This window comes from Sorex araneus, chromosome 3, assembly GCF_027595985.1.
Source record: "Sorex araneus isolate mSorAra2 chromosome 3, mSorAra2.pri, whole genome shotgun sequence".
Lineage (NCBI taxonomy): Eukaryota > Metazoa > Chordata > Mammalia > Eulipotyphla > Soricidae > Sorex > Sorex araneus.
In genome coordinates this window covers 78,897,105-78,911,395 of record NC_073304.1, presented here as the reverse complement: position 1 = coordinate 78,911,395, position 14,291 = coordinate 78,897,105, and the positions used below count along the sequence as shown (strand labels likewise).

At 38.3% G+C, this 14,291-nt stretch overlaps 1 protein-coding gene across 6 annotated transcripts in view; it reads left to right on the top strand.

The window, feature by feature from the left end:
• RYR3 (ryanodine receptor 3) overlaps nucleotides 1-14,291 on the top strand; it is a 605,205-nt gene that overhangs the window by 329,919 nt on the left and 260,995 nt on the right. For all 6 annotated transcript variants that reach the window (XM_055132600.1, XM_055132599.1, XM_055132596.1 and 3 more), the window contains exon 19: nucleotides 5,593-5,785. In XM_055132600.1, the coding sequence (XP_054988575.1) occupies nucleotides 5,593-5,785 (193 nt within the window). The remainder of the gene's footprint in view (nucleotides 1-5,592; nucleotides 5,786-14,291) is intronic.

Sequence of the window (14,291 nt, the reverse complement as noted above, 5' to 3'; positions counted from 1 at the left end):
ATTAGGCCCTTACGGAACTTAAATGAGATAATGGATACCAAGTTCTTGACACTTGTTAGATATTCCAGAAATGTGATTAATCCTTCCCTCATTGTCACTGTGAACCTCGCTGGAATCCCAGAGACCTGGTCATGCGCTCTGGGTTTCACCCTGGATTCCATGAGAGCAGCTCCCTCCAGAGAAAAAGCAGGTTCCATGCTGAATGGGAGAGGAAATTGCAAAGGGAGATCTTCTGTATGAATGAGCTTTTTCTCTACACAAGAGGATAGCCGTTACTATGTCTTTTTAGCCACCAGAGTCTAAGAAGACATTTTCAATTTTCACCCGGTCCACTCTTCCCTGCAGAATCCTTTATCTGCTCAGTCACTGTGATTTGCCTCTTAGTGGAGTGACTCCCTTCTTCCCAAGGCTTCAATTTCCCTCTCCTGACCTAGCTTGAATTTCGAACTTTTAAGGATACAATTGGTGTTTAATTTGGCTTGGAGAAACCCACAGTACAGTACTGACTAGGAGGCAATTTCACTAGACAAAATCAGACCTATCTCTTCTCTTTGAACAATTGTTGCCTTGCAAAATTGAAGTAGAGGGATTCACCTTTCTCAAAGATAAATGAGTGGAGTAGAATAGTTTCTTGATTTATTGTGATTTCTGACTGTCCAGATAATTGAGCTCTGTCATTAAGTGTTAAGGGAGGTCTCCTTAGAAATGGAGCCTGTCTCCCTAAGAAGTCCCAGGATATTGGTTTGTCTATCAAAGCACACTCCACTGACATTCAGTCCTCTTCAACCCCAGTAGTCTGAAAAGAATCAGAGGAGTGTCTGTTGGATTCCAGAACTAAACATATTTAGATCTCTTTCATTCCAGATGGCCTAAGTATCTGTGTTTATGTTGCCATGCCAAGTTCTGCAGTGCCCAGGGCACTGGAGATGTTGAGTATTAATGTTGCCAGAAGCCTATATTGCTCATCAGAAGCAATGAAATACTACAATAATATATCCCCAAGTTAATATGAAGATGTATGGCATATGATTAAGTGGCTTTTTCCTTTATCTTGAAATGCCTGGTTTAGAATGACCTTTCTCAACTTCTGGGACCTTCAGATGGATCCAAGCCTCTAAATTGGGAAATTATTTTCTTTTTACCAAATATATATATTTTATCATTTAGGCACCATAATTTACAAATGTTTCCATAATTAAGTTTCAGCATACAATGCTCCAATATCAAACCCACCCCCAGGGTCAAATTACCTCCATCAGTGCCCCCAGATTCCTTTTAGATATGTAGATGCAACAGGTTCCCCCATCCTGTCTCAGCAGATACTTTTACTCAGAGCTACAAACACTTTAAAAAAAAAAAACAGTCGAAAGACTCTAAAAAGTACAACTTTCATTCTTTCATTTTTCCTTCCCACAGCATTTCAGTCTGTGTGATTGTGTGTTCTTTCCGTGTGTGTGTGTCTGTGTGTGTGAAGCAAGGTAGTTTTTACTGAAACTTATTTAGAAAAGATGTGAGGAGAGAAAAAGGAAGAAGTCTATGTTCGAGAGAACACAGGCTTCTAGAGTAGAAATAGGCAGGCAAAGAAACAGATAAGGAGACAAGATAAACAGACAAGGTAACTATTCAAGAGAACACAGGCTTGAAGAGCAAGACTGTGTGATATTCTAAAAGAGTTAAATATGTTAAGATGTTAAGCTTGTTTGAAAGCAGCTGTTTTTAAGCAATTGTTTCAATGAAAGGATCTGCTAATTTCAGTATCAAATTTTTAATAATAATTGTCTGTACTTAGCCCTTAATTCTACCACTTTTCTCGTTTTTTTCCTGATATTACTAAAGATAAACCATTCATCCCATGTTTTGGCAACATATTGCGTATAGGAATTAAACCTTCTGGAGATATAAAAACAAAAGTAGCCTTCATTGTCAATTACAATGTGTCACACACTCTTCTAATCACTCTGCATAGACTCATTCATTCAACACTCAATGTTCCCTGAACATTATTTTTTTCACTTGACAGATGAGAAAACCTGAGTCCTCTAAGATAAGTGACTTTGCCAAGGTCACAGGATTAATAAGTGACATAGTAAAGACTTGAAATCTAGATCTAGACATACTCAGAACTACTACATGGTCTATCCCTCAACTAGCAGACACACAAGTCATTTGTTTCATCAGCATCATAAGATTCGCCATAGTACCTTATAGATAGTTCTTTATAGCATCATTGCCATCATTACTGAACCCACTTTATAACTGAGGAAGCCAATTCTAAAAAAAAAGAAGAAGAAAATCACAGTTCCAGGTTCATGTAGCAGATAATGTTGGGCTTTGAACTGAGCCCTCTGAGACTTCAGTACACTTCCTATCTACACCACCACCCCATGCCCAAATAGCTGGAAGGACATGCTTTTTCTTTATTCATTTTTTTACATCAGGGCCAGTATCATCATTTTATACTCACAATGCTGCTATACTGTGTCCACCACCAGAGTGTAAAGATGCTTCCACCTGTTATTTTGCAGTCCTTCCTCACCCCACCTTAATATGTTGACTTTATTGAAGTATCTGTTTCCTTTGGGGATTGTCTGATCATTTGTTTTGTTTCTTTATAATCTGTGTGTGTGAGTGAAATCACATGGTTTTTGTCTTTTTCCTTCTGACTCACTTCATTCAGCACAATTCCCTGCAATCCCATTCAAGTTGCAACAAACTGAGAGTTCATCTTTTTTTTATAGATACATAGTGCAATTTTTTCATTCACTCAACTGTTATGTAATTTAATTGCTTTGAAGTCTTGGCTATTGTAAGTAATGCTGTGATGAACATAGGTACTTATGTCCTTTCAAATAAATGTGTTAATATTCTTGGAGTAGATGCCCAGGAATGAAATAGCATATGGAAGCTGTATTTTTTACATCTTTTCTTGGTGAAGATGGGAATTGAACCCATTTCTCAGGCACTAAGAGAGAGTACTTTGCCATTGAACAGCATCCTCTGGCCCAAGGAAGCTCTTTTTCAGAGATTGAACCAGACAACAGTCCCACCATCAGTGAATGAAAGTTCTTTACTACATCTCCATCAGCACTCATTGTTTCCAGACTTTTTTTTTCTTTTTGGATCACATCCAGCGATGCCAGAAATTACTCCTGCTCATGCACTCAGGAATTACTCCTGGCGGTGCTCGGGGGACCATATAGGGATGCTGGGAATCGAAACTGGGTCAGTCACATGCAAGGCAAATGCCCTACCCGCTGTGCTATCATTCTAGCCCCCAGAATTGTTTTTTTTAATGCAGGCCATTATTAATGGTGTTAAGTATTTTTTTTATTTTCACATAAGTATCTTACTGAAGTTTAGGGTACAGTTTGTTGTTGTGATGGAGTTTTTTGAGTTCATTATATATTTCAGATACGAGCCCCTGGTATGTACATTTTGAAAATACCTTCTCACATTTAGTATGAATCCTTTTATTGTTTTTGTTGCTGTTGTTTCTCTATTTTTGAGCTATACCCAATAGTGCTCATTCATCAGACCCAGTGGTAGACCATGTATTGCCACCGTTGAATCTGGAACTTCCACATGCTAAACATGCACTTTAAGTGTTTGATTTCTGGACCTTTAATTTATTTTGAATTAATGGTGTTCATGGTCTGGTTTTATTTTTTTTGGACATGGATGTCCATTTTCTTCTCTAACATAATTTTTTTGGAAGAGACTTATATTGTTACTTGGTTTGCTCTTAGTTCCTCTGTCATAAAGTTTTGGTCCATAAATCTGTACATTTACTACTTTGCTCTTATCTTGTTTGCACTAATCTGAGTATCTGTTTTTATTCTAATACCATGCCATTTGAGAATTGCTGCTTTGCAGTATAGTTTAAGGTAAAGGAGTATAGTGCCTCCATTTCCTCCCCTCATGTTTTTTGCTATTCACAATCTAAGTTTCAAGTAAATTTCATTATTTTATGTTTGATCTCTGTGAAGAATTCCATTGGATTTTTACAGAAATTGGATTGGAGTGATAGCACAGCAGGTAGGGCATTTGCCTTGCACACGGCCGACCCAGGTTCAATTCCTCCATCCTTCTCGGAGAGCTCAGCAAGCTATCGAGATTATCCCACCTGCACAGCATAGCCTGGCAAGCTACCCATGGTGTATTTGATATGCCAAAAACAGTAACAACAAGTCTCACAATGGAGACGTTACTTTGCCCGCTTGAGCAAATTGATGAACAACTGGACAACAGTGCTACATTGCATTGATCTTATGTTGTATATATTGCTTTAGGTAATAAGGACATTTTAATAAAGCTAATTTTTCCAGTCCATAAACATTTCCCTTTCTCAATATCATTTTGCAGTTTTCAGTGTACAAGTCTTTTACTTCTTTGGCTAAATGTATTCTTCAGCATTTAATTATGATAAAAATGCAAATGATGATTTTTTTCTGATTTCTCTTCATGCTAGTTCATATTTTCATAGAAAATGCAAACACCTTGCATACTACTCTTGTACAAATAACCTCATTTTGATACCTAAATTCTGCACCTTCCGTGCTCTCCTCCCAATAAAATAGAAATGTGGTATGGGGGTGGTGAAGTGATTATGATGATTTACTTTGGGAACTTTTAGAATTGGATGGTGTGAGACAAAGGTTGAGAAGTGATTTTCTCACCACTTTAAGTTAGGTCAGGAAATAACAAATTTTATTAAAGAGATATGCAGCTGCAACACAAGTCACCCAAATATAACCAGCAAAATATTTCCATGCCTCTGAAGTCATTGTTTTTTAAAACAAACAAAGTTTGCTGCATATTTTTTCATCTTTTTTTATTCTTTAATTAGTAAATCACCATGAGGGTACAGATACAGATTCACACATTTTAGAACTTGTTTTTCCCTCATACAATATTCAAAAACACATCCCTCCACCAGTGCCCATTCTCCACCACCAATAAACCCAGTATCCCTCCCCCCAATCCCATATTCCCCCCACCCCACCCCACCTTGCCTCTGTGGCAGGGTATTCCCTTTTGATCTCTCTCTCTCTTCAATTGGGTGTTGTGGTTTGCAATAGGGGTATTGAGTGGCCATTGTGTTCAGTCTCTAGTCTACTTTCTTGCTGCATATTTTAATGGCAAACTGGTCTCACTGTTTTTGCTTTGATGGCCTCTTCATCCAATACTAAATTCACTATATAGTAGAACAATTCAAAGCAAACAAAGTCATTCAGCACTGTTGAATACTTATAAACATACATGAACACCCCTCTCAAAGAACATACACACAAGCAAAGGCAATTTGTCCATTGCTTCAAACAGTAGGCCAGAATCTGGACACACACTGAATGTGTTGAATTCTGGTTTATTCTAAGTCTGAAAGTTTGAGAATTTCTTCTGGCTACCCATTTACCACCGGCTTAGGAAATAATTTCTCACACAGGGAAAAGCAAAGTTGCTTTTCAAATGAAAAAGTATACCTGGATGTACATGTGCCATATACCTCTTCATCTCTAACTGTTGGCTTGTAAGTATTTCCTCCATCTTAAGTGCTTCAAAATCCCACATTTCTCTCTCTTCTCTGATCATTAGGCCGGATACCCAGAGCTGTGGCCTCTATCAACCAGCACCTCCTGAAATCAGATGATGTGGTGAGCTGTTGCCTGGATCTTGGAGTTCCTAGTATATCCTTCCGCATCAATGGTCAGCCTGTGCAAGGAATGTTTGAGAACTTCAACACAGATGGGCTCTTCTTCCCTGTGGTGAGCTTTTCAGCAGGTGTCAAGTAAGTTATGGCTGCGATTTCATGAAGAGTGGCTATCAGCCCCTGTGGCTGTTATCTTCCCTCTCCACCATTCCTATGAACTGGAACCCAAATAATCCCCTTCAGCATCAAAAGACAAACTCCCCAAGAAAGAAACCTCCTGCCAGGGCTTATATATTACCCTCAGAGCTTCCTCCAAACAAGCTCTCAAGATAAATTATGAGCCAAAAGCGCCATAATTATGAGTTTTATATGCATATTATAAAATTGATAAAATTGTTATTATATCACCCATACTCCTATAATTTAGCTATAACATCTATTAATATTTTGTTGTTAAGTTTTATATTCTACAAAAACATGTATTCTTTCAATGGTCTAACACGGAGTATGACATTTTATGTCTTGATTGTTTTTCAGTCAACAATAAGTAATGAACACTTTCCTCATTAAATATCCTCCTTAAAATATTTTATGTCCATATAATTCACTTTTATTAGGATGTTCCATAATATAGCAATTTCTTCCTTATCAACTTCATTTCTTTATTATAAATTTACATATGTACATAAAATTATTACAACTTCCTTGGTCATAATTCTTTGTCTGCGTTTTGGTTCAGTTCTGCCTAGAAGTAGGTCAAAAACTACATACTTTCAGTGTTTAAGTTTATAATCACACAGACAAATTGTTTTTCGAGGATTATTGAATGAACAGTTTTGGAATCATTATGAACAATTCTAAAATATAAAAAGGGGGGCTGGAGCGATAGCACAGCGGGTAGGGCGTTTGCCTTGCATGCGGCCGACCTGGGTTCGATCCCCAGCATCCCATATGGTCCCCCAAGCACTGCCAGGAGCAATTCCTGAGTGCAAAGCCAGGAGTAACCCCTGAGCATCGCTGGGTGTGACCCAAAAAGCAAAAAAAATAAAATAAAATAAAATAAAATATAAAAAGGACTGAAAATCATAAATTTTTTTCATGACTCATTTTGTAGCAAAATATGATCCATACTCAGTAGCTAAGTCTGCCATCAAAAAATGAGAAATGAAGCTATTTGGTCGTTTGTTTATTCCCCTTCTTGTGAATATTTGCATGTTTAACTTGAAAATGTTAATGGCTTTGATTAGGTAACCTATCTCCTACCTAGATATTCTGATAAATTTATATGTCCATTCCTTTTTAAAATCTCTTTATATTTTGAAGTCTAAAACACATCTCCAAACATTTTTAGCAAAAGGTTTTGGGCCTGTTGTACTATTATAAAACAACATATGGAAATACCCAACTGATTGGGTCCTCATTACCTTTTATTATTATTAGTTATTTTTTGAGATTTACCAATTTAAAAACACATGCTTTTAAGCTTTCATTTTTGTTTTGTTTGACAGTAGCGTTAAGAAAACTGATTGGAACAAAAACCCTTTGCATCAGGCAGAAAACCCATATAAGCTCCATTGTAGTGTTAGGGTGATTGATTTGCATGTTGGTGACTGGCATTTGATCCCTGACATCACATAAGGCCCTGCAATCCCTGCCAGGAGTGATCCCTGAGCACAGAGCCAGAAGTAAGCCCTGAGCACCACCGGGTGTGGCCCAAGAACAGAAGCAAAACACAAAAAATCCCCTTTTTAAAAAAGCTTCACTATCAATCCTCACCCACTCTATTATCTGAATATAAAAAAAATAAATAGAAATCAAAATGCAACATGTCAGCATTTAGGTCATCAACCCATTGACTTGAGAGGTCACTTCCCGGATCCATATTTGTCTGGATAATAAATGACCTTAGTCACCCAGCATCAGTGTCCTTCCCTTCCTTGCTCTGACCGCATCCTTCTCACTGGGTTTTAGTTATTTCCCATGAAAGAATTCCCAAGTGCTTCATCTGACAGAACTATAGCTAGAAGTGATAGCTCAGGAGAAAGGGGTCTCTCTTCCAGACTGTAGGCTAATAGCCTTATTCTGTCTTCTGTGTTTAGAGAACAGGATATTGGATCCCCCTCATATTACATAATGATTTTTAAATCATTTGCTCATCCATCCAGTCTCCCTCAGAGAAATGAGGCAAGATTTCCAAGGATGTGGATTTTATTTTTCAGGGGATTGGGGGAACCATACAGTGACTCTTAGCCAATTGAGCCAGCGGTTCGGTTCAGCCTGAAGATACAGTACTGCTTAAGCCCACCATGTCGGGAACTCTTGGGTGGTCTTTAGAGAGATGTTATTTATTCCTTTGTTTGTTTTTTGGGGGGGTGAGGACAAATAAAAAAATCTCCTCCTAGCAGATAAAGAAACAGTTGATGGAAATATAGTCACTGGCAGGAGCTGTTACTAGTACCTTGTGTCTGGATCATCAGATCTTGCAACTTTCTCAATGCCTAGAGGAGAAGCAGAGAAACAAGATAAGGAAAATTAGTTGTGAGCTGATTTGTGTAGCACTGCTGCTGAGTTTAAAAAATGGAAGGGTCCAGATGTGTTGATTCGAAAAGTCAGCACCGTAAGTATGAGAGCTTCTTGCTCATAGCAGCTGAACATATGACAAGCTGTAAGAGTGGTGCTCAGGGTGGGCGACGGCTCATAAGCCTCCTTTGTGTCAGGGAAATAACAGTTCTGACATATTCCTGTGTGGTTCTCAGAACATGATATGATCTGAGAAAGATGACATGACAGTTTCTTGCATACTTAGGACTTGCATTTTAGTGAAGTACATGCAGTCTATCACATGATGTCTTTGCCAGAGCCTATGCTGATCCTGTCTTGGACAGTGGGTCATTCTGTTTATTTTTACTTATGAGCACATGTAATCCAAACAGTCATGTGTGTCACTTAAAAATGGGGATTAGGGGCTGGAGCAATAGTACAGCGGGTAGGGCGTTTGCCTTGTACACGGCCGACCCGGGTTCTTTTCCCAGCATCCCATATGGTCCTCTGAGCACCGCCAGGGGTGATTCCTGAGTGCAGAGCCAAGAGTGACTCCTATGCGTTGCCAGGTGTGACCCAAAAAGCAAAAAAAAAAAAAAAATGGGGATCAGTTCTGAGAAACTAGGAATTTGATCAGTTGTGCCAACCATAGAATGTATACTGATAAACCTGAACAGTAAGGCCTGCTACACACCTAAATCTCTATATGTGAACTGTTGTCATGTTGGAGTCCATTATTGATCAAAACTTTATTATACAGTGCATGGCTATATTGCAGTACTCTGACATCAGCCAGTAAATTGATTTGAAGCTGATTATTGGTCAATTGGAGTTGATAAATTTTCAAGTATGATTTTGGTATACTTTGGTATACACAATAGTTCCTTTCTGTGCTACTTTAGTTCTGATGTGCAAATATAGAATATTAATTCCAATTTAGTTATAATATCTCACTGAAATGTGTTTAATAATAAAGTTGGAATGAGATTTTTTTTACCCAATATTGTAAAACACTTCTCTGATCATTTGGTCTTTGCAAAGTGTAAGAAATTCTTCTTCCCTTGTAAATATATTCAGAATTTTACACAGTTTTCTCATTTTTTAAACTTCTGTGTGACTTTTAAATTAGATTTCTCTTTTAAAACTATTTCCACCTATTTAATGATCTTTACTGAGATCATAATCTTAAATTTGTGGCCCTGTTACTTTTATAATTGCAAGCTATATTGTTAATAATTCCTGATTAGGATGTCCCTGCCAGCAGTCATCAGAGAGCAAAATCTTTTCAATTAGATTTACCCACAGTGAAGTCAAGAAAGCTTGAGTAATTACCAACCAAATGCATAAATCAATATGTACTTCCTTTTCTAACTGTCATGAACGTAACTTCTTAGTTTCTCAGTATGTGCTTTGTTTTGTTGGGAGGTATTACTGATTAGTAGATCTTTAATAACTCTTTGTGTTATAGGATAGAATTTGTGATGAGACTTGTATAGATTGGAGCTTACCCATAAGTTAAGTTCCTTAGATACTAGAACGACTTACTAAGGTTGTCTCCCAGCCCACTTGACATGTCCTAAACAATTTGGGCATCATTTACATATAAACCTAAAGTATATAGTAAAATCTGGATACTACTATTTTTTATTGAAATTGATTTATCAAATAGTAGGGTATATTTTATGTTAATAGTTTGTTTCTCCCTAGATCTATTTAGTCATCTTACATAGCTCTTTAACTAGTTCTTTCTAATTTATAAAAAGAGCACGATCCAGAGATGGTTGGTATTTGTGGTTGCTGTTTGTTTTCTGTTGGCATACACCAGACTTGGCTAAAATTCAGGTAACCAACAGCTTAGCTATTTCTAGCTTGCTGTGGTCAATGCTGTGGAAATTATTACTGAGATAAATATACCTTTGCGGAGAACATGATGAGTCCTGGCTGGATTGCCCTGGGTTTTCATCAAACACTGGCCCAAAGAAATATGAATGTAAGAATGTACGTCACTCAGATGATTCTCCCATGTTAGTGATAAAGATGTTTAAAGATGCAATTATAAATCATGACTTCATGAGTTGAATTCAGGTTAGCAAAAGCTTGCTAGTTTTTGTTCCTCTTGAATACAAACCATATCCTTTTCTTCTTTGGAACACTATTGCACCTCTTTGGGAGGGATTCAATAACAGATGAGCATAATAAGACAGTAAGTAAGATGAAAGCAGTGCTTGCTAGTAAGCTATGAATAATATTGTAGCCCAATGAAAGGAAGCATAGCCATCCTCTTAGATCAGGGTAAAGCTTTGTCTTGATATTTACTACATTTTTTATTTATGGGTTCTGTCTTTTAAGTCTCAGAATTTGTGATAGATATTCTTATCTCATCTGAAAATTGGCAAACAAAACTGCACAAATCTCAAATGATGAATTTTAAAATGCTAACAGGGATTTTTCTATATAATTTGGCTCTGTATCATCAAAATTAGTCAAGTAAATTAAAAATTCCTCTACACATCCCAAAACTTCACTACTCCCAGGCGACTATTACAGAACCTATTGCTCATCGCTGAGGTGGAGGAATCTAAGGACATGGTTGCTTACCGTAATCACTTTAGAAAGGGAAAAAAAAAACCTTTTTGAAAGCTGATGGAATGCCTGAGTTATGTATGGGAAGAACCCCAGAAGATGATACAAGTACTTTAGTGGAAAAGATTAAATTGATTAATGAAATTGATTTTTAAAATCCATTTCTGCTGAGAAAAACCTGAGTATAAAGAACTAAATTTAATGAACCTTTTTTTATCCTTTAATTTCAAATTTAACTATGTGGGGGGGGGGGGGTGGGGGTGTTGGGGGGAAGCTAGGAGGTTCAATGGAACCCAAGGAGCAGGGAAGAAAATTACCTAGGAAAAAAACATGTTTATATTCAAATTGGAAACTACCATCTATAAATGAGACCGAGAATCAAAAAGATAATATTAGGTGTGAAATAACACATTTATCGAAAGACATAGACTAGGGAGCTACAACTATTTCCTTTCCTACCTCTTAAAATTCATGAAAGAAATTCTTGGGCATATTCTACCACTTCTACTACTCTTCTTCACAATACGAACATAGTGATCAGTAAGGTAAAAGTTCCCTCTACTTGATGAGAAAAACTCAATATTCATATCCAGTTGGCTTCAGTCCTCCTTCCCCTGCTGGAGATGGCAGTAAAGTCAGCCTTGGATTCCCTTTGCCCACGCTCAGACCTTAATATGGCTCAGATCCTCTAGAGCTGAGCCCAGGGGGTGAGATAGCTGGGTAATGGCACATTCCACAGAACTGGGACAACTAAGATGCTCCAGCCTTTTGTGGAGCAGGAGTGCCAATGATGTTTCCTTCCCTTCTAGCATCCGTTTGTAGTTTTCTCGGACAGCTTCATACTGGGACTTTCTGACTTTGCCCGAACTACCGCCTGTACTATTGTTCTCTCTGGCAGACCTCAAGTCCCACCTCTCTCAGCTGCTAGTTTTCTGATCTCTACTTAATATTTGCCTTTGCGGGTAAAATTCCTTCCAGGATGGCTGACATTTGTGAAGAGAAATGCCTCTCTGGCCTTTCTAGGCATACCAGAGGGACAGTTGGTTCCCACAAGCCTCCTCTGTTTCGTTCCCCCATCTGCTTCCCTTTTCTCCATCCCTCTCTTCTCTGTCGCCAGATAAATAGTCCCTCGCTAAACTCTAGGGCTCACATGCTGGCTTCTAAGTAATTCCTTAAAAACCTCATGATTTGATTTCCGAAGGGAAATACCTCCTCACTTTCCTCCTGGGAGTTACCTCAAATGAATTCTTTGCCTTTCTTCCCCACAAAGAGCTCTGTGGTAGGCCGAAGTCTACGTAACTGGTCTCACACTTTCTTGATGGATTCTTGTGGTTGCTTTGGTTTTTATTCCAGGATATGAAAACATTGCATTCCCTGAGACCTTTGTTCAAAGCCTCATACAATGGGAAGTCCACTTTAATATCATCAAAGAGTTAATGTGGACTTTTTTCGTCCCTTTCAAGCCTTTATTTTATCCTTTGTCATTTCCTTCAACCCTGTCATCTGGGTCCCCCAAGAGAGTTTTGAGGGTGATCAGTGATATCAGTGACAGGTTGTTGGATCATTTGTAGATGACTCTGGGCAGCTCTTCATCAGCACTGAGGGAAAGGGGCATTATCAGTGGTATGCGCTGGCACCAGCAACCATCCAGGCTCACTTGATGGGGCTTCGGAAGCAATGGGGGCAGTTTCTTCCTCCCACTGACACACAGCATAGTGGCCCTCGAAGATGAATGTGTCCTAAAACAGTAAATACTGATGTCTTCCTATGTTGATTTTTCATGTTGCATTTTTCATTTCTGTTAGAGGAGCTAAGACCAAGATGTATAACCAAATTACCGTTCTCCTTTTAATAACTGCACATAAAAACAAAGCATTGTTCTCCTTAAATGCTCCATGGAACTCCACCTTTCTGGATTTGTTATCTACCCAGAAAATGACAACTGATTTTAAACTGTAAGAGAAATCTTAAGACAAAAGAGAGTGAGAGTTCATGAATAATTAAGTTGATCTTGAAGACTCTCTGAACCATGAGTTACTTGTTCTTGGAATTTAGACACGTGCTGTGTGAGCTTCTGGGCGCTCAGCTTCTCACCAGAGTGATATTCAGTGAGAAGAGAGTGAAAGAAACTTCCCACACTAATTCTTTGCTCGGAAAGATCCATTTTTTTAATCCCTTACTTTCAACTTGTCAGTAATACAATCTATTATGTGGCAATTGAATTGGAACGTTCTCAACAAATAATTTCAAACTAAGTCATTATTTTCTGAAGGTTCACTAAATTAGTAGCATTTCAGGCTAATGACTCAATTTTGTTTTAATATCATTGTTCACATTCTTAATGCACATAGATGGGGTCCTATTGCATAATGTTTTATGTGAGAACATTCACCAGGGATGATTGTGGTTCTAATTCTATATCAGTATTGCTTAGTTCTTTAAAATGGGAAAGTGGGAGGCCTCATAGAATTTTCATAATTAATTTCAAAGTAGCAGTTTATAAAATGCTGCTTGGATAAAGAATTTGTACTGGGAAAGAAAAAAATAACTTTGTCTCTCACTTGGAGAAATATTTATTTTTCAATTTCATAATTAGACTCCACAGTCACAATAACTACACCAACAGTAAGACACTCTCTACAATTTTACCTTACAGAATATTCCCATAAGAGGATATGGGGCCTCATCAAGCGTATTGCTATGAGATCTTTGCTAGATTATGATCCTATGATCCTTGCTCCACATACCTCATGCCCCTCTCTGTATACATACTTCCTCCATCAGCAATTCCTAAGAGTTCTAAATCTTATATCGGGAATCATGTGGCTTCTTTGCATCTTTGCTATCATCACTGTGCTCTACTCACTTCATCTCCCACTAGGACTAAATTCTTGTCAGGTGTGTCCTTACTGGTTCCTTCAGATATCCACACAGAGCAACTAAAGCAGTTAGAAGAGCCTCTTATTATTCTTAAGATCCCTCAGAGGTTTTCCATTTGAAATTAAATTCCAGCTAACCCTGAAGTAGCCCTGCCTCCTGTACCTGTACGCCTGGAGCTTGCCAGATCTTTATCCACTCCACCATCACTCAGGCTCTTTGCTACCTCAGGGCCTTTGCATGTATGTTCCTCGGCCTGGATTGCTCTGCTCTCTATTTTGAACTCAGTGACTCCAGCTCAGTCCTCTAGGTTAAATTGCAAGTCTCCTCCTCAGGGAGTCCTTCCTTGACTCTAGACTTGGAATCACCCCCCTTCCAAGCAGTCACACACAGTTCTCTTTATTATACCCTCACCAAATGTCTGCCAATTGGTAATGATGCCTATTTGCCTACTTAGTTGGACATTGGCCCCAGGACGCCAACAATGCAGTATGCTCTGTTCATTGTTGAATCTCCATAGGAAAGATTATTGCATGTCATATGGACTCCACAACTCATTGTTAAATAGAGGGCAGGAGGCAATGCTGGATATGGATACTACATGTGTGGCGCGATATTTTCCCTTGTCAAATATTTGCTGACC